Here is a 21,825-nt window from a genome sequence, read left to right on the forward strand (position 1 = left end):
CCCTACTCAGGCTTATGGATTTTATGCCTCATTAAAATAAGATATTTTTTAAAATTAATTTTTGCTTTTTTAGAGAGAGGAAGGGAGAGAGAGAGAGAGAGAGAGAGACCGAAAATTGATGTGAGAGAGAAACATTGATTGGCTGCCTCTTGCACAAGCCCCAAGACTGGTTATCAAACCCTCAACCTTTTGGTGTACCGAACAACATTCCAACTGATGGAGCCACTTCAGCCAGGGCTTAAATTATTTTATTTTTAAAAATATATTTTTATTGATTTCAGAGAGGAAAGGAGAGGGGGAAAGAAATAGAAACATCAGTAATGAGAGAGAATCAATAATGGGCTGCCTCCTCCACGCCGCCCACTGGGGACCGAGCCTGCAACCCGGGCATGTGCCCTGGACTGGAATTAAACCCAGGACCCTTCAGTCCGCTGGCCAACACTCTATCCCAGGGGTGGGCAAACTTTTTGACTCGAGGGCCACAATGGGTTCTTAAACTGTACCGGAGAGCCGGAACAAAAGCATGGATGGAGTGTTTGTGTGAACTAATATAAATTCAAAGTAAAGGAGTGGAGGGGAGAGCAAGAGAACCCTCCGCTCTTTCGGCTCTGCGGGCCGGATAGAACAGCCGAACGGGCGGGATCCGGCCCGCGGGCCGTAGTTTGTCCACGGCTGCTCTATCCACTGAGCCAAACCGGCCAGGGCTTAAATTATCTTTTAAAGAACAATTTTTTGAAAATTAGATTTTACTTTACTTACTTACTTTATTTATATTTCCCCCCCCCCTTTTTTTTTTCATCACCATTTACCTCCCTTTATCCTCCTCCACCTCACAGTCACCACATTGTTGTCTGTATCCATGAGTTCTTTCTTTTTTTCCCTTAAAAAAGTTAATTTAAAACTGAATTTTGATGTTCCCTGACCCTCCGCTCTTCCTCTCTCTCCACATATGCAGCTGTGTGAGCTGTGTAGAGAAGAGGAAAGGTAGACATGAATCAGTTGACTACTGTAGCTTGTTAGGGTCATGTTAATTCAGAGGAGAGAACTTTGCTATTTTCTCAGTGACCCTAGCAGGAATGAGTTGAAGTAGGAGAATTGCCCAGCTTTTAAAATGTGTTTTTATAGGTTACTAGAGGCCCAGAGCACGAAATTTGTACACGGGTAGGGTCCCTAGGCCTAGCCTGTGATCTGGGCCAATCTTCTCAGGCTGCCAGCAGCTGGCCCCTCCCCCTGCTACCACTGTTGCTGGTTGCCTCTATGTGTGGGGCTACTGGTGGGGCGATAAGGGCCGTGGGGCGATTGGGCCCTGGCGTCGCCTGTGTCTTCCGCCACCCACCCCTGGTTCTTGGTTCCCCATCTGGCAATCGGAGCCTGCTGGCTGCGGGGAGGAACCAAGAGGTTGGTCGGCAGGCCCTGGTCAGGCGTTCTTGTGTTGAGTGTCTGCCCCACCTGGTGGTCAGTGCGCATCATAGCTGACCGGTCATTCCGTGGTCCAGTCGATTTGCATATTATGCTTTTATATATGTGGATTATAGTGCAAAAACTTGGTTGTTTCAATACATTGTTAGTGGGAGCTCTTCTGACACATTTTCTTCTTTTTAGCTTTTAATTGATTCTGTCTGGCTTACTTGGTGGTTAGAGAAGGATGATATTTCGACCAGGGTTATTGGTCTGTTTCATTGTAGATAGTTTTATATAACTGCAGATGGAATCTGAATCATTTAGATATTTTATGGAAGGGGATTGTATTGATACATAAATAGATCTGTAGGACGTATGAATAGGCAAAGAGTCCTCTTTTAAGGGGCCAATAACTCATAGTTGGGTATCATTTAAAAATATTTGGTAGTGGCTTAACTTTTTTTTAATCCCCTCTGAAGATATGTTTTTATTTATTTTAGAGAGAGGAAGAGAGAGGGAGAGAGAGAGAGAAACATCAATGAGAGAGAAACATTGATGGGTTGCCTCCTGTATGTTCCCTTACTGGAATGGAACTTTCAACCTGGGTATGTGTCCTCACTAGGAATTGAACCTGTGACCCTTTGGTCCATGGGATGACGCTCCAACTGGCTGAGCCACACTGGCCAGGGCAGTAGCAGCTTAATTTTTTTTTTTAACCTATTCCATATAACATGTTTCCTTACTACACATATTAATAAACTAGAGGCCTGGTGCATGAAATTTGTGCAGGGGGTGGGGTGTTCCCTCTCAGCTCAGCCTGTGCCCTCTCACAGTCTGGGAGCTCTGTGATGGATCGCCCTGCAGAGGGAGGCCCCGCCCATCCACTGCATTGCCACTGGCCAGGTAGCCCGGGCCTCCCTTTTTGGGGCGATCGATCACAGGGCTCCACAATCGATTGCCCCAAAGAGGTAGGCCCTGCTCACCCGGCCAGGGCTCCATGATGAATTGCCCCCACAGAGGGAGGCCCCACCCTCCTGCTGCAGCACCGCCGCTGGGTAGCCTGGGCCTCCCTCTTTGGGGCAATTGTGGAGCCCCCCTGATTGATCACCCTGCTGGCCGGTGGCCTGGGCCTCCCTCTTGGGGGTGATTGTGGAGCCCCCTGATTGATCACCCTGCCGGCCGGTGGCCTGGGCCTCCCTCTGCGGGGCAATCATGGGGCGATGGCTGGGCCCCTGACCAATCGCATCGCACCCACCTTGGCTGGCCTGGCGCCAGTGGGTGTCAAAGCGTGATAGGATGGACGGTTGTTCCACTATTCGGCTGTTCGGTCTATTTGCATATTACACTTTTATTATTATAGATAACTTGTTTATTTTAAAATTTGTTTATTTGAACAGGTGCCAAAATAGATATATTTCTATTCAGTCATCTCTGGCAAAAGTGTCCTCAAAAAAAGTAAATGAGAAAGATGTTGGTAAGTTTCATCTCTACCAGAATTTTTCATGCAACATAAGAAACATCCAACATCATCAGGTAAATAAGAAAACTGCTTATGCATGCTGGTAGTAGTAATAATGATAATACTTTGGATTTGCCTACTTACTAATGAATTAAAGAATTTTAAGTCAACTATTTTCTTTTTTCTTCACTGAAATTCTTATAATATTGTCATCCTTTCCATGTCATAAATGGGGAACTCAAGACCCAGAGAAGTTACAGGTGACACTAAGAATTATTAGCATAGCTGACAATATAACACCTCAAGTATCATGACTTTCTGACCCGTGACCTTTCTTACTAGACCAGGGGTGGGCAAACTTTTTGACTCGAGGGCCACAATGGGTTCTTAAACTGGACCGGAGGGCCGGAACAAAAGCATGGATGGAGTGTTTGTGTGAACTAATATAAATTCAAAGTAAAGGAGCGGAGGGGAGAGCAAGAGAACCCTCCGCTCTTTCGGCTCTGCGGGCCGGATAGAACAGCCAAACGGGCCGGATCCGGCCCGCGGGCCGTAGTTTGCCCATGGCTGTACTAGACTCTGCTTACAAGTATACTTGGATTTGAGCTCAATTCTGGATCTTTTCCATGTGAAATTAAAATTAAAGATATTATATTTTCTTCTAAGAGTTTTATAGCTTTAGTTCTTATGTTAAAGTCTATGATCAGTTTTGAGTTAATTTTTGTGTATGGTGTGAGGAAGGGTTACAACTTTATTCTTTTGTATGTGGCTATTCATTTGCCTCAGCATTATTTTTTTTAAAAGACTGCATCTTTCCCATTGAATTGTCTTGGCATCATTGTTGGAGATAAGTTGACCTAGATATAGATTTGTTTCTGGACTCTTAATCCTATTCCATTCAGTAGGTCTATTCTTATTAGTATGCCAGTAACACCTGTCTTGAAATTAGAAAGTGGGAGTCCTCCAACTTTGTTCCATTTTTTTCAAGATTGATTTGGCTATTCTGGGTCTCTTGAATTTTTATATGAATCTTAAAATTAGTTTGTCAATTTTCGCAAAGAACCTAGCTGGAACTTAACAGGAATTACATTGAATCTGTAAATCGATATGGAGAGTATTGCCATTTTAGCAATATTAAACCTTCTCACCCATGAACATGGGATGTCTTTCCGTTTATTTAGGTCTTTAGTTTCTTTTTTTAAAAAAATCTATTTTATTGTTTTTTTTACAGAGAGGAAGGGAGAGGGATAGAGAGTTAGAAACATCGATGAGAGAGAAATATCGATCAGCTGCCTCCTGCACACGCCCTACTGGGTATGTGCCCGCAACCAAGGTACATGCCCTTGACTGGAATCGAACCTGGGACCCTTGAGTCCGCAGGCTGACGCTCTATCTACTGAGCCAAACCGGTTAGGGCAGGTCTTTAGTTTCTTTTAACACTGTTTTGTAGCTTCCCGAGTATAAGTTTTGCACTTCTTTTGTTAAAATTGTTCCTAAATATTTTATTTCTTTTGGTGCTTCGGTAAATAAAATTTTAAAAGAATTTCTATTTTCAGAATGCTTATTGCTAGTTTATGTAAATTGATTGTCCTGAAATCTTAATTCTAATAGTTTCTTAGAGGATTCTTTAGGATTTTTTTTATATATAAAATCATACTCTCTGCAAGTGTAGTTTTACTTTTGTCTTTTCAATCTAGGTGCTTTTTATTTCTTTTCTTTATTAATTTTTGCCTAACTTCCTTGACTGGAATTTGCAGTACAGTGTTGAATAGAAGTGGCAAGAGGAGATGGATCTTAGATGGGAAGCATCTAGTCCTTCACCATTAGTATGGTGTTATCTGTCAGGTTTCTGTATGTGCCCTTTACCACCTTGGTGAAATACCTTCTATTCCTAGTTTGTTGAGTATTTTTATCATGAATGACTGCTGGATTTTGTCAAATACGTTTTCTGCACCTGTACAGATGATCATGTACTTTTGTTTCTTATTTCATTGGTCTGATGTATTACATTAAGTGATTTTTGTATGTCAAACCAAACTTGCATTCTTGGAATCAATCCCTCTTGATATGTTTCTAGATTTGGTTTACTCATATTTTATTGAGGTTGTTTACATCTATATTCACAAGATATAATGGTATGTTGTGTGTGTTTTTTCCTTGTGTTTTTTTGTGTGATGTACTTGGTCTGGTTTTGGTGTCAGAGTAAATAGAAAGATTTGGGAAGTTTTCTATTGTATTTTTTTGGAAGAGTTTGTGGAGAATTGGCATTAATTCTTTAAATATTTTGTAGAATTCAGCAATGAAGCCATCTGAGCCTGGACATTTCCTTGTGGGAAATTTTAAAATTACTAATTCAATCTCTTGTTATCGATTGTTTCAGCTTTTCCACTTCTATTGATTCTGTTTTGGCAGTTTGTGTTTTTTAGAATTGTCCACTTTATCTAAGTGATCTAATTTGGCATACAGTTGTTCGTAGTATTCTCTTATTCTTTTAATTTTGTATCATCCACAGTCATGGCCCTTGTTTCATTTCTGATTTTGCTAATTAGAATGTTTCTTCTTTTTTCCTTGGACAGTCTCGTGCAGGGGTGGGGAACCTTTTTTCTGTCGAGGGCCATTTGGATATTTATAACATCATTCGCAGGCCATACAAATTTATCAACTTAAAAATTGTCCTGCTATATTTAGTCAAACATTTAATTAACTCACCCCTAATGCCTTGGCAGGGCCAGACCAATTGATTTCTTGGGCCTTATATGGCCCTAGCCTAGTGAAAAGTTGGTCAATTTTGTTGGTGTCATAAAAGAACCAAGTTTTGGTTTTGTTTATACTTTCTATTGTTTTTCTATTCTCTATTTTGTTACTTTCCCCTGTATTTTTATTATTTTCTTTCTTTTGCTTACTTGAGGTTTGCTCTCCTTTAAGGAAAGTTTTTAATATGTCTTAAAACAATTGCTCTTTTAATGTATTAATGTAAAATCATGAGCAGGCTGATCTGAGTTTAAATTTCTCCTTTACTGCTTATGATTTGGGACAAATTAGTCTTGGAAAATTATATAAAATGAAGATGATAATGCATGTATGTTTGGTGATTTTGGAGATTAAATGAGGTAATGTATTTAAAGTACTTGGATGAGCCTGACAATTACTAAGTACTCAATAAATGGTACAAATTAATAGTGATTAAATATTTTACTCAGGAATTGGTCTATTTGTATTTACCTTAGCAATTTCTTTTCACAAATACAAAAAGTATATCCTATCTCTAGATGATCATTAATTTTCAATTAGTTGAATCTGAAATTAGATTTTAGATCACCAAAGTCTCTTCTGGTGAATGCCATAGGTTCTGTACTTGTGTTTTATTTTTTAAAATCTTATAAACTATATAAAGAAATGATTATTTTTAATACATTTTTGGTAAATAAATGAATAAAAAATAGATATAGTTCTAGGTTGGGTAACCACCTGATTTGTTTTATAAATGATGACTGTTTAAATTGATCATTTATATGTTTTGTGGATCATAGTCTTTGCCATATATGTGTGTACTCAGATTCTGGCAATTAACCGTGGAGAAAATTTGAAGATACTGACGGTCAAGGTCAACATTCCTGATGGAGTTAAGAATGAATTCTGTAGGTGGTGCATCCAAAACAGGTCTGTTTATAGATTTTTATAAAATTTCCTTCCTTTTTTTTTCTAAAATACTATACTGATATCTATTTGTACTAATATGGAAAGATGTCCATTATCTAAAAGAACAAACCAACAATGACAGACAATGGTATAGTATTTTCTTTACATTACAAACGTTATTGGGGTGATGAATACACAATACAATATATAGATGATGTATTTTTAGAATTGTAGCCCTGAAACCTATATAATTTTATTAACTTGTGTCACCCCAATAAATTCCACTTGGAAAAAAAAACCACGAATTATGGTTTAGCATGGAAGACAAAGGAATCAAGGCATCCTTGGGAGAAACCATAGCATATGTAAAAGTTTTTTCCTATAAGCAAATGGCGATACTTTGGTTTGGCCTTGAAAGGAATGACCCCGGCAGACGTCAGATAATAATGCTTTTTTTAAAAAAGCACTCCATTAGGTTATCGCCTTAAAAGACTATCTTCTTAGCATATTGTCCCATGACGCAGGACTGTGTTATCTTTCCTAAATGGCCAAGCTCCATGGCATGGTGTATAATACCCTTTTTTTTTTTTTTTTTTAAATATATTTTATTGATATTTTACAGAGAGGAAAGGAGAGGGATAGAGAGTTAGAAACATCGATGAGAGAGAAACATCGATCAGCTGCCTCCTGCACACCTCCCACCGGGGATGTGCCCGCAACCAAGGCACGTGCCCTTGACCGGAATCGAACCTGGGACCCTTGAGTCCGCAGGCTGACGCTCCATCCACTGAGCCAAACCGGTTTCGGCAGTGTATAATACTCTTAATGGCCTGCTCATTGCCATATTTTCTAGCTTATCTACTAGTATCTAAACCTCCTTCTGTCCCTCAGAAACTAATATTTTATGCCCTAGTAGTACTAATCTACTTGTAGTAATTTTTTTGGTAATTTTCTTATATCTGAAGATTTTGATCATTATTATAATGCTTTGGAGACTCTTCCTTTAGTTTGTATGATCATGGTTACTAGGTTTTTAAAAATAACTCCAGATGCCATAGTTAATAACTTTCCAGGCATCATAATCTCTCTACACAGACTATTACTTTGACTTCAGTAAAGTTATTCCCCCTTTTCTGTTCCACTTCCTCTTTCCTCTTCCAAGAGCCGTTTCCTGGCCTTGTTATTGGTACATCAGTTTTAGTATAGCTTTTTTTTCCCCTCAGGTGGAGACCACGTCGCTTTGCAAGGCCGGAGTTAATGAAGATTTTACACAATTCAATAGATGATTCTTTTAAACGCCTTATTTATCCTCTCCTCTGTAGAGAGTTCAGGTATGCATCTTGTCTAATTTAATTTTGTATACTGTTTATGTCGTAATAAGTATTAGTTGACCCATCAACCAATCCAAAGAACTGAGTTCCAATCACAAAGTCTTAAAATTAAGCTTAGATTTCAGTCTACAGAGGCATTCACATTCAGACCTCACAAAACAGCTATTAATTATGATATACTTATCAAATCTTGACCCCTACTGTGTACCTTTTCCAGTTCTGCAATACAGTCTTGCAGTTTGACAACCAAGCTAAACAAAGGGTGTTATTGATGAGAGATTTGGCTTGGGAGAAACAAACTAAGAAGTTAATGGAGAAGTTAGCTGGAAGCAGTTTTATGGATAAAGAGAGCTAAAAAAAAGCATAAGGGAATCAGTGGAACACATGATGAATTTATTACTATGAAGAGAGAAAGGTAATATAATGTTTTTCACTCCAAATGGGAGTCATTTGGATGAATAATTATCAGCAATGATGAGCAAATATTAAAAGGTTATTAAAGGAATCATGTAGATGGATCAGCAGAAAGACTAAGTTATAAAGAAGAACTGCAAAAAAGGTGAGGTACAGTTTTGTCTCTAGGGGAGGAGATGGAAAGAAAAGTAATGTTAGTAGGCAAACCCCTTTCTCTCTAGCCTTGGTCTTGGTAGGCAATCTTTAGAAACCAGCCTTTTCTGCATTCCTTCCTGTGTGCCACAGATTTTCTTCATTCTCACTTGTTCATAGGTTTCAGCAAGCGTTATCTTGGAACTCTAGATTTCTAGTAGTCATCTCTTCAACCTCATTAATTTATAGTAGCCTTTATGTTTGTTTCTTTTTCTTTTTCTGGACCTGGACATTGAGGTTAGAGGTATTTAGAGCAGAGAGTGAGGAGGTACTATTAAAAACAACACATAATTCCTTTGTCCAGCTTCTTTTTGTCAAAAGTCATTCATTCTCTTGATTCATCCTTTTTAGCCCAGACATCCCTTAAAAATAGTATTTCTTTTGGAAAACTATTTTAAGTTTGTGTGAAGTAACATCTCTTATTATTGAGTGCTGGGGCATCAAATTTAAAAATAAGGAATTCTGTTCTTATTGAAGTAAAATAGAAACTTAACTTATTTAAAGTTTCATTTCCTTTATCTTGTTTTCTCATGTTGCATATAATGCCTAGTGGCACTTTCGACATTTTTGTATATATTCGATTTGTACAGCTTCATTGCTTGTGGAATAATTTCATTGAGAGTTAATGAAAGTAGTTTGGTGTAGAATTCTTTAATGTATAATCCTTCTCTGACTTCCATTAGTGACAAGCAAGAGCACTTTCCTTCTCTTTTTGTAAAATGCCTGTGGTTAAAGAAATATATCTTATTTCATTCCATAAGTTGGTTTTCAGACATTGTCTATAGATGTGTCTCTCAATAGAAATACTTGTAATTACCTGAACAGCAGTTGAGTGGGGAGACTCCCAATGGATTTTTTTTTGAAAAGAAAATTACTTTAATTCTCTAATTAAAAGGAAAATTTTCCTAATGTAGAAAAAAATCAGTAAAACAAAGAAAAAGCACATAATTTCACTACCTAGACATAACCATTGTGTACCAGACTTTTCTCCATTCATGTATGAATTAAGTGAGATCATTTAGACTGTATTATTTTGCAGCCATTTCATTCAGTTGGCTACATATAATTTGTAGTCTACTTCTGCATTTCTTATTTCTGTGATTGTCATGATCATTCATTCATGTGTCATTTTTTACATCCATCTCTTTCTTAAAGCCATCAGTTATTAAGTGCTATTTTACCATCTTTCATTATATTTTGAATTTGGAATTATGTTTATCTCCAGGGTCACTAGGGGATAGTTGGTTCAGGACATCATCATTTTGTCTGAATTATTATAATAGGGTCATAAATGATCTCTGTCTTGTTTCTTTTTCCCATACATATTCCACATTGCCATCCTAAAATTGCCATCTGGTTATTTCATACTCTTCTACTTAAAATCCTTCAATGGATCTTCTTTGTCTCCAGGAAAAAATGCAAAATCTTTAGAAGAATGTGCTTGATTGACCCTTTGTGATCTGGTTTCTTTTTGTCTCTATAGTCTTATGTCTTGATATTTCTTTTTACTTTAGCATATTAAATTATTTGCTTCTTCTATGATGAGCCATGAGCTGCTTCCATTGCCTGGAATATTTTTTCCATGCCTTCTATCTACTTTCCCTACCTTTGTTTGCCTATATCTATTACTTACCCTTCTTTGATTCACCTGAGAAGCTATCTCTTAGAAAGTCTTTCTGATTTAGCTATCCTCCCTATGTGTTCCCATTAGTATAGCACTTACCATTGTTTTGTACTTGTCTGTTTATTTTTCTGTTTCTTCCACTAGATAGTGGTCTTCACGATAGGGATCTTATCTTTTCAGCTTTGTATCTCTCACACCAATCGTGGTACCTTATATAAGACTGACAACAAATGCTCACTCAATAAATAAAGTTAAAAGTGAAGATCTATAATGATACTTTTCATGTTGCATGACTAACGGCAGGGAGAATGACTGAAGTGTTAGGGAAAATGAGAGAAGAGCCTTAGGGAACTGAATTAAGCCAGAAAAGCAAATATTATTAGATCTGTGTGCCTTCAGTTACATAAAACATTCTACCTCAAAACTGATATGAAATGTACTTTGACTTGCTTTTGAACTCTCAGTTTTCTTGTGGCCAGTGGCATGCATTTTTTTAACCTGGTCTAATAAAGAAGAGATACTTTTCATAAAATCTTATAACTTCTTTGGATAAAATTGGGAAGTTATTTATATGAATCATAGTTCTAGACTGGCATTAGTATCGATGGTCATATCAAATCACTGAGAAAGACAAAAGGGGTAGATGCAGGGAATGGAATAGAGTGAGAATATAACATTGAGAGATATAGGTGAAGGAGTAAAACTAAGTATTGTTGGAGGAGGCTACTTATGACTCAATAGTTTATCACTCTAATTATGTGCTTATATTTTTAATTTGCTGATAAACTTTAATTTGACATCCATTTGCTGTCTAAATCTTTATACATCCTGTCTCTCTCATATACACCGATGTTTATACATACAGATTTTGTACATAAAAGAGAGCAGAGAGAGAAGGAGCATAGGTATGATGAACTTGGTAGGTTTGATACCACCAAGTCATTTGTGATACTGTGTTTCTGCATTTAGCAAAAATAGACTCAATATAATTTTGTATATGGTGTTTTCTTTTTAAGTAATTTTGTTAATAAATGCTCTTGTGAGGAATCCTATATAATAAGGAGCTAATATGGAAATGGTTGTCACACCCTCATGCCCTCGCGCCCTTGCACCCTGAGTCCGGGCCTGGGGGACCTGAAGCCGGGCTGGGGGACCTGAGGCTGCACCCCCTGCCCTGGCACCGGGGCCAGAGGACCTGAGGGCGCCCCCCTCGCCTGGCGCCAGGCTGGGGGACGTGAGGCTGCGCCCCTCCACCTGGTGGGGCTTGATGGGGGACCTGAGGCTGCACCCCCTGCCCGGCGCCAGGCTGGAGTACCTGAGGCTGAGACCCCTGCCCTGTGGGGCTTGACGGGGTGGGGTTGGCTGGGTCTGGGTCTCGCGCGATTTGGAGGCGTGGGCGGGTGGGCGGGGACTTGACTAAGTCCCGCAGCGTGCCTCAGACTCTGACAGGAGGGAGATTTTCATATACATTTTACTAATTTTCTTTCATCTCTGACACTTCTATTATAGAGAACGGGCAAATAGCAATATTAAAATATTTCCTCTAATTCCCTTTTAATGTGCACAAATTTCATGCACTGGGCCACTAGTAACTGTATAAAATGAATTCTGTTCTTTTTCTGGAAGAAAATTTGGGTGAATAGAAAAACTGCATTCTCCTTTTTCTTTTTCTTTTTTCTAAAGAGCCAAACTAACATCAGATGCAGAGAAGGAATCAGTGATGATGTTTGGACGGAACCTTCGTCAGCTCCTTTTAACAAACCCTGTTCCAGGGCGCACCTTGATGGGAGTGGATCCTGGTTACAAACATGGTTGCAAATTAGCTATCATTTCTCCTACCAGTAAGCATATCTTTCAGCTTTTATATAAAAGTTGTTTGATTGCTCATACGTTTCACTTCATATATTTCATGAGGACTTAGAAATAATGTTAATTTTTCAAGTCTTAGAAAATAGTTTTCTCATGTACAGGGATGTGGGAATCAGAAAATTAAACTTAATATTCATCTTATTTGTTAACCAACCCCTTCCCCCCAATTCTGTCTTCCTATCACATCTGTTTATTGTGATGCATTTATATGTGATAGATACATTTTATTTTTACAGCACAGGAAGATAATCTTTATTATATTTTAACTAGAGGCCCAGTGCATGAAATTCGTGCAGGGGGGGGGGAAGGGGTAGGGAGGGCCGTGTGTGTCCCTCAGCCCAGCCTGCACACCCTCTCCAATATGGGACCCCTGAGGGATGTCCGACTGCCTGTTTAGACCCAATCCTGGATTGTGCCTAAACCGGCAGTCTGACATTCCTCTCACAATCCAGGACTGCTGGCTCCAACCACTCGCCTGCCTGCCTGCCTTCCTGATTGCCCCTAACTGCTTCTGCCTGCCAGCCTGATGACCCCCTAACCACTCCGCTGCCAGCCTGGTCGATGCCTAACTGCTCCCCTGCCGGCCCAATTGCCCCTAATTGCCCTCCCCTGCCATCTTGGTCACCTCTAATTGCCCACCCCTGCAGGCCTGGTTGCCCCCAACTGCCCTCCCCTACTGGCCTGGTCACCCCTAACTGCCCTCCCTTGCCAGCCTGGTCGCCCTTGACTGCCCTCCCCTGCCGGCCTGGTCATCCCCAACTGCCCTCCCCTGCAGGCCTGGTTGCCCCTAACTGCCATCCCCTGCAGGCCTGGTCGCCCCTAAATGTACTCCCCTGCAGGCCTGGGTCCCCCCCAACTCCCCTCCCCTGCAGGCCTGGGTTCCCCCCAACTGTCCTCCCCTGCTGGCCTGGTCACCCCTAACTGCCCTTTCCTGCAGGCCTGATCGCCCACAACTGCCCTCCCCTGCCTGTCATCTTGTAGTGGCCATCTTTGACCACATGGGGGCGGCCATCTTGTGTGTTGGAGTGATGATCAATTTGTATATTACCTCTTTATTATATAGGACTAGAAGCATCAGATAGTAAGTTCACGAGATATTTTTTATTATTCGTTTAAGATCAGGCTTCAATAACAATAATCAAAATGAGTCTTAACTGCACAGATATTTTGGCCACTATTATAATCTTCAGTGGCACAAAAGCCAGAAGTATAAGGTAACATAAAGGCAGTGACTGAGAATTTTCCACAGGCTGAAAATGTAGATCATTGCATTAAACTCTCCACTTGTGTTTTCTTAATATTCTTCTTAAACATTGAGCAATTATTGTTACTCAGCAAAGTATCAAACATACACACAGTATTCCTACAAGGATACTGTCTTAATATTGTCAGTATTAATACCAAGCTTTTCTTTCTCCCAAAATTCAATGAATCATGATTCCAGTCCCTATATGTATTAGTGTTAGTGGTAGTATGCAAACTTAATTTTGTTTCAAGGTTAAACAGCGGTTTAATTTCACATTTGGTGGCCAGCTGTGTTCTTTAATTTTTCATCTTTTACTTTTTAAATAAATTTAACTACATTTCATAAGTCCTGAGATTTTAATAATCTGCTAGTGATTGTATACTTTTAATTTACACTTCATTCTAATTAATTTGAACCCCACATAAGTATTTAAAATTATTAACAGATGGTTGAAACTAAAGCATTGGTAAAATTTACTACTTGTACAGTTAGACTGCTAATAAGCTTTTTAAGAGCTGCATACTTTATGTGTTTTTTTACTTGCTAGGAGCAGTTCTTAAAATTACAGCTGTGATTCTCTGTCAGCAATTAGTGCTTATCACTTTGGTTCCTTCCACATGGATAACCAGCTTCGCTTTTTCCATCTCTTGTAAAACAACTTTATTTTCTTCCCCAAACATAAATGTTAATTGTCTAACTGAATAGGTGCCAAAAGAAACTTAGGATTTGAACAGCAGGTTGATAACTATGATGAGTAGCAGAGAAATATGCAGTCACAGGCATTCAATACATATTTGTTACACATGGGATACGTGAATTGTAAGGCAACTGTTAGATACTTTTCATTGTACTCTGTAGCTCATTTTGTTCAACAGGGCAATGCAAGGTTACCAGATTTAGTTTGCCCTCAAATATAAATCCAAGATTTCGAAATTTTAAAAACTGTTTTAACAATTCTCAGAAAATGTAAACAAGTTAATAGTAGTTGGTACTCCACTATTAGTTGAGAGAAAAAAGGAACAGTTCCTTTCTACTAAGCCATGTGTACAACTAAGAAGAAATGCAAAATTAAGGAGTGTTAGCTAATTATTATTTTCTCTAGGTTTATCCTTGCAACATGTTTTTTATTTATCCCTGTTAAAACATCTCAGAAGCTGAAAGAGAATTTTATTGTTTAAGTGGATTTCTGTGTCTCATTAGGTACATAATGTTAGTGAAAAGCTGGTCAAAATATAAGATTGTATTTTCACGTCATGCCATCTTTTTTTTTTTTTTGCTGACATTAAACTGTTCCTATTGAAATGATTCTGTAAAGAGTAAAATTAAAAGTTCTTACAATACTTACCTGGAAGGGAGATACCATGATCACGAAGGTGGTTTTCCCAGGGCGAGGCTTATCCATTGCACTCCGGATGTGCTGACCCCTGCGATTTCCCCAAATGTGGGAAACTCGACTGCATAATTTGTGGTAGTGGGGGGACTGCGTTCACGCTAAAACAAACAAACAAACAAAAAAACAACAACAACAAAAACTTCTTACAGTACAAAATTATAAATATGGCATTATTAAAATAATGTAAAATTAGATACAAAGGAAAAGACTTATAAGGAAGTAAGACTAAGATATAACAGTGCTGGGTTTATGGATTTTCATATTTTATCACCAAATGTTCTTTAGTGTGATTACATATGACTTTATAATTAAAAACTGAAAAGGTATTAATGATAACTTTCAATAGCAAAAAAGCATGTTTTGTAAAAATGGGAATGATTCTGTATATAGAATATGAGCTAATCTACAAACTTACTATGTGATTGCTTGCTTATAATATTGTTTTTGTTGATTGCTTTGAAGCATATTGCACACTTGCCACCTAGCATATTAATAAGTAACTTACTTTTTAAAGAAAGGATACACGGACAAATTCTTAAGTTAATGGCTTTGGCTAAATAGTTTTAGTGTGTCACAGACAATAACAGTGGCGAAAACATTGACTATATGGTTCATGGTTTGGTTCTCCCATCTTTCATACAGGCTCCATCAGATGTGGTAACCCCCAAAGCAAGAACTGGCTGCGAAAGCCATCTGCACTCCCCTAGACCACAATAGATTTATAAGCTTTTCCCAACTTAACCAAACGTACTAGGGATTGTTCCACTATCCTTGCAGTCCATTGGTTGATGTTCTGATTGTAATCTTCACTACCCCACCTTGAACAATGTTGTGGCTTTCATTTGCGTTTAGGTCAGCCTTATTGCAGTGGTGATGGTACTTCTCCATGGTGGCACCTGTGTGATTCATTTTAATTCTGTATATATTTTAAATACCACAAGACATTTTTATTGTTTTGGCCAGTAAATTCTTTTTTCTATTACTCTATATTTACCCTTTTTATTACTCCTCACTTTATTCTACATTTCTCTGTTTTCATTTGAGATCATTTTCTTTCTGCCTAACTTCCTAAGTTGGCCACATAGCTCATTATTACTTTTATTCTTTAGGTAGTCACCCCCCAAAATTTAAATGTATATTTTTTCTTTTTTTTTCATTAAATACATTTTTAGCTAAAACATAATGTAGAAAAGCTCACAATTCATAAATATGCAGCTGAAAAAAATTATACAAGGTAAAGAAATTCATGTATCTATAACCCAAATAAGAAATAAAAATATCCCATGTCATATATAGTAAGTATTCAGTAAAGGTTAGCTTTTACTATTATTGATAAATATTATTAAAAATTAGTAATGGTTTTATGTAGCAAAATAGAGTCCTTGTAACTCTGGACGTACCAAAACTTTATAGTGCTTAGGGAGAATCTGATTTATTGAATATGAATGATTCAGGCTGCATTTTAAAAGACAAACCTGTTTCCTTTTCTGTTTCAACTGGCTTAAATCATTGGTGTGTTATGTTTTGAAATGTTTTATAAATTGGCTTCTCTTCATTTTTTTCTAAGGTCAGATACTTCATACTGATGTGGTTTACTTGCATTGTGGACAAGGCTTCCAAGAAGCAGAGAAAATAAAGAGGCTTTTGCTGAATTTCAAGTATGAAAATAAGTAACCTTTTGAGTATTTTCAGTGGCTCAGCCAGTCAGAGACACCTTTGAAGCCCCTAATTTGGAGGGAGGGATTAAGGGGAGTGCCCTGGTAAGAGGGAAGGGACCATGTAAAACAGTGCTGGGACAGATTGCTGCAGAAATCTCCCTTTGGAGACTCCGGAGGAATTCTCCCTTCCTCTGCCACCTTCACTAAATGAAAGGTGGTAATATGAGCAAAGTGAGCATTTAATTTTTATGTTTGGTTCTGTATTTTGCTCCTCCTTTTCTTCCCTCCCTTCTTTTTTCCTTCTACCTTCTTTCCTTTCTTCTTCATAGATCTGAAGGAACGGATATGGTAGTAGTTAGAAGCTTCCTAAATTATTTGACAACATATCACATAATTCAGTCACAATGACTTTATTGTGGCTTAGAATTCACTTAACCATGTCTAAATTTGGTTCCTTCTAGATGGGAATAAAGCTGACTGTTATTGAGGTGTGTGACAGCAAAATAGTCCTCCACTGCCTGCTATGCCAAATGAAAAGGCAGTGTTTTGTTTTTTAAAAATATATTTTATTGACTTTTTACAGAGAGGAAGGGAGAAGGATAGAGAGCCAAATCGATGAGAGAGAAACATCGACCAGCTGCCTCCCGCACACCCCCTACTGTGGATGTGCCCGCAACCAGGGTACATGCCCTTGACTGGAATCGAACCGGGGACCCTCCAGTCCACAGGCCGATGCTCTATCCACTGAGCCAAACCGATTAGGGCAAGGCAGTGTTTTTTAATCTTATTTTATTTATTTAATTAAAAATATATATTTTTATTGATTTCAGAGAGGAAGGGAGAGGCAGTGAGAGATAGAAACATCAATGATGAGAGAGAATCATTGATTGGCTGCCTCTTGCAAGCCCCCCACTGGGGATTGAGCCCACAACCTGGGGCATGTGCCCTGACTGGGAATCGAACCATGACCTCCTGGTTCAAAGGCTGATGCTCAACCACTGAGCCATACTGAGTGGGCTGTTTTTTATTTTACATGTGTTTGTCTCCCTTATGAAACAGTGGAGAAGTTGCTTGGATGTATGAGAGAGCAGGAGCATTGTGCAGTAGCATTTGTGCATTCTGTACATTTTCTTCCGATTGATTTAGAAGCATGCCTTGAGCTCATCCAGTTTCTCCTCCTGTTTCTCCCTTGAAGCTGCAGCACAGTGGTGATTGGAAATGGAACTGCCTGCCGGGAAACAGAAGCTTACTTTGCTGACCTGATAATGAAAAATTACTTTGCTCCACTGGATGTTGTTTACTGGTAAGGATGTTAGGAATGTCTGTTTTCTTTGAGAGGCAAAGGAACTTCTCAGGTTCCTTCTGTGATGTTTTCTCCCTTCTTTTTAAAAGCTATGCATGTTGTTTGCTCCCAAATCACCTCTTGCTGTTCACAAGAGCTTTGCAGGACAATGTACAGTGTCTGCCTCTTGCAGAAATTTGAGTTTCAGTATTCTGAAACTTCTCACAGAAGCAGCAAGTTCGGGCTTACTTGGTTTCATGGTATTTTCCTGGCTTTACATTGTGAGGGCTCTGTTTACGGACTAATAAGTAGAACTGGATAACTTAGTCTTCCTCTCCCAAAGTTTTGATGCCCATAAATCATTGGCCTTCAGAATTAAGAGCCAAGGTAAGAATTACAAATGATGTTTAATATGGTATTTGTAATGACTGAGAAGACAGGGATTTTTTTTCCTTCAGATTTATCACAATTCAATCTGAATTGGGATTCTTAAATTAATAGGGTGATATCTCTTAGATCTTCAAAAATTTTAGCCATTGTTCTTCAAATCTGACCTCTGTCCCATGTTTCTCTCTGATCTCCCTCTGAAATTCTAATTATATACATTCAGCCTTTCACTGTCTTCCATGCTTATTTTTCCTTCATGCTTTTTAACCTATCTCTTTTCATTTCTTATCTCCCTAGCCTACTTTGTGGTCTTTTCTCTAGTTCACTAGCTTTTTCTTTATCTGTCAGACCCATTCATTGAAGTTTTTATTTCAGTTATATTTTTTACTTCTAGAAGTCCTATTTGTTAAGTTTTTCAGTGTTTCTGAGAGATAATGTACATAAATGAATTGCACGTATTTAAAGTTTTCAATTTTATAAATTTTGACACATGTATACTTGAACGAAACTATCACCACAATCAAGATAATGAACATACTCATCCCCCCCATTTCCTTGTGTTCCTTTGTAATTCACCCTTCCTTCACTGCCTCCTCCCTCCCCCAGGCAATCTCTGATTTACTTTCTGTAACTATAGATTACTGTACATTTCTAGACTTTTATGTAATTGGAATCATACAGTACATATCCTTTTGCTAGCTTCTTTCACTCAGTATCATTATTTTGAGATTCATCATGATGTTGCATATATTGATAGTTCTTTTTATTACTGAGTAGTATATCATATGGCTAAATCACAGTTTATTCATTTACCTGTTGATGGACATTTGGATTGTTGCCAGTTTGAGCTGTTACAAATAAAGCTGCATGAATATTCTTGTACTAGTGTTTGCATGGACATATGCTTTCATTTCTCTTGAGTAAATAAGAGTGGGCTGTGCTGTATGGTAGGTGAATGTTTAACTTAAGATACTGCCAAATTTTTTTCTAAGGTGGTTGTATCCAATTACCTTCCCACCTGCAGTGTACCAGAGTTCTGTTTTCTTCATATCCTCATCAATGTGCTTGGTATAGTTGGTCATTTAAATGTAGCTAACCTAGTGGATGTACAGTGATCTCTCATGGTTTTAAATACATTTCCTAGCAATTAATGATATTGAGCATCTTGTTTTCTTTTTTGCTGTTCATATATCTTCTTTGGTAAAATATTTGTCTAGATATTCTTTCTACTTAAAAAAATTAGATTATTTTTCCTCCTCTTATTAAGAGTATTTTGTATTTATGCTGAATACAAGTCTTATATCAGATACCTGTTTTGTAAACATTTCTCCCAGTCTGTAACTTGCCTTTTCGTTTTTTAATCATGGTCTTTTGAAAGTAGACATACTTTATGAAGTCCAGTTTATCAATTTTTTTAAATATAGTTCTTGCATTTTGTGTCCTATTTAAGTAATGTTTGGAAAAACTAAGGTCATTATGATTTTACCATATGTTTTGTTTTAGACATTTTATATTTTAAACTCTTTAATTTAGGCCTATAATCCATTTAAAGCTAATTTTTTCATAAAGGTGCGAAGTTCTTTTTTTTGCACATGGGTCTGGATTATTCTAACACTATTTATTGAAGATTTTCTTTTTCCCATTGAATTGCTTTGGTATCTTTGTTGAAAATCATCTGACTATGTACATACAGATCTATTCCTGGAGTTTATTCTGTTTAATTGATCTATATGTCTTTACACTAATCTGTGTATCTTTATTACCACCCAGTGCTGATTTATATAGCTTAATAAGTCATGAAATGAGATAGTGTAATTCTTTCAATTCTGTTCTTTTTTTTTCAAAATTGTTTTGGCTATTCTAGGTCCCTTGCACTTACATATAAATGTAGAATCAACAACAGTTCCCAGAACATATTAGGATATGTGAGCTGGACTAATGTGCTCTACAAGTAAAATTACAAACTAAAATCCTTTGCAGATTCTCTGGAAAAGTTAAATTAGTGTATAGATTTTCCTCAATTATTTTATCTTCTGGCCCAGATGAAACATTTTCTGGAGTTCTAGGTGGACTTGAAAATAAAATGTTGATACTACTGTTTGTAAAATTCGAAAATTGTTGAACATGGGCAGATGTTATTTTGATGTTCAAAAGAGGAAATAAGATAGGTTATGTAAATGACTGTTGAGTGCAGTTTTGATCAGGCAAGATTATTTAATTTAAATTATAAAAGTATGACTTACGAACACTAGGTTAGGAAGGAACACAGAACAATCATCACTGGGAATCAGCATGCATTTTTTAATTAAACATTTCAGTCTCCTCCCATTTAATTTTTCTTAGGAAAACTAGACTGGTAGACACATAGATTTTAGCACATCTTTTTTTTTTTTTTTTTAATATATTTTTATTGATTTTTTACAGAGAGGAAGGGAGAGGGATAGAGAGTAGAAACATAGATGAGAGAGAAACATCGATCAGCTGCCTCCTGCACACCCCCCACTGGGGATGTGCCCGCAACCAAGGTACATGCCCTTGACCGGAATCGAACCCGGGACCCTTCAGTCCGCAGGCCGACGCTCTATCCACTGAGCCAAACCGGTTTCGGCTTAGCACATCTTTTGATAACCTTATAGAGAAATTAGAGAATTGGAGATTTAGTTAGGTTGTTACCAAAAAGATGTTAGTTATCTAATGGATTGATGACTAGCGTGAGGTCTCTAGGTGCATGCCACAGACACTGTATTAGTTAACGTTTTAATCATTAATTTAGGTTTGGAGGCATGCCTTTCAAGTTTGTGGACATTGAGGTTTATTAGAATTAGGGTCAGAAAATATTTTTAAATACTTGAGTTGTTGGACCTACTCTAACAAGATGAACTGTAACAGGGATAAAGATTTTTGTGATGGTAGAGGCAATTTTCAGTAGTAATTTTGATGGGCTGATTTTCTCAGGTTTCCTTGAAACAGACCGAAAAAAATTCTCTCCGAGTAAGGTGCAGCGGATTTCCCAGGTCCTGAATCACCTGGACCTGATTTGTTTCGTTTTGGTTTAAAGAAATTTACTTAAGCTTAGCTGTACAACTTAAGATGTATTAAGCTATGTAAAGCTTATAATGTTGTGAACTTAAAATTATATGGAGGGAAATTTGTGGTTGCTGTTACTTTTTTCTGACTAGTGCAATAGTTTAAGTTGTACATGTGGAATGTAAAATCAGTTTCTTTATATTTAAACATTTATCTCCTGTAGTTTCTAGTAGTGATGAAGACCATGAATTAACCTTGAAACTTGGGACAGCCTAAGTTATTTTTTGGATGTCACGTTGATTATTATGCTTAATAACAAGTTAAGGTGATATACTATTAGTAGTTGTCTCTCTTCTTTCTACAGTGAAGGCTTGAGACAATGTGTTGTGATGGTCCAAGCTATTGTTTCCTTTCACCTATTGATATTCTTCTCCTTTTCTGTTACTATTATAAACTCGTGTTTGTTTATAAGACTTCCTTTCTGGGATGTTAGTGACAATAAATTTAAAAATAAAATTGTTTTATAATAAATATAATTTATTTTCATTTTGCTGAAACAGCCAGAATATTTTTTAAAACGCGTGTTTAAGTAGACCATAATGAGGTTTGTTAGAAAGGAGGTATAAGAAATGAATAATTATGGGGTGTGTGTGTGTGTGTGTGCGCGTGTGTGTGTGTGTGTGTGTGTGTGTGTGTGTGTGGTTTTAAAATATTATTTGGATTCGGATTTACTTTGACAGTTTTTGCTCAAAATAAAATACGCTTTGCTAGTTATGTAACCCATGTGTTTCTGTATCCCTAAGTCCAACTTAAGTATCTACAGGAGTTCCCTTAACCCACCCCCCAGCCCTCTTTAACTGTAGCCCCTCTTACAGATCTTTGTTTATTGACTTAGATTAGTAC

The 21,825-nt window shown here is 37.7% G+C and overlaps 1 protein-coding gene across 1 annotated transcript in view; it reads left to right on the forward strand.

Moving 5' to 3' along the window:
• Nucleotides 1-21,825, forward strand: part of SRBD1 (S1 RNA binding domain 1) — a 157,662-nt gene that overhangs the window by 25,747 nt on the left and 110,090 nt on the right. The window contains exons 9-14 of the mRNA XM_080685582.1: nucleotides 2,799-2,934; nucleotides 6,417-6,520; nucleotides 7,723-7,830; nucleotides 11,744-11,901; nucleotides 16,136-16,226; nucleotides 17,422-17,529. Coding sequence (XP_080541708.1) covers nucleotides 2,799-2,934; nucleotides 6,417-6,520; nucleotides 7,723-7,830; nucleotides 11,744-11,901; nucleotides 16,136-16,226; nucleotides 17,422-17,529 — 705 coding nt within the window. The remainder of the gene's footprint in view (nucleotides 1-2,798; nucleotides 2,935-6,416; nucleotides 6,521-7,722; nucleotides 7,831-11,743; nucleotides 11,902-16,135; nucleotides 16,227-17,421; nucleotides 17,530-21,825) is intronic.

Source organism: Plecotus auritus (assembly GCF_963455305.1).
Source record: "Plecotus auritus genome assembly, chromosome: 8".
In the NCBI taxonomy this organism is placed as follows: Eukaryota; Metazoa; Chordata; class Mammalia; order Chiroptera; family Vespertilionidae; genus Plecotus; species Plecotus auritus.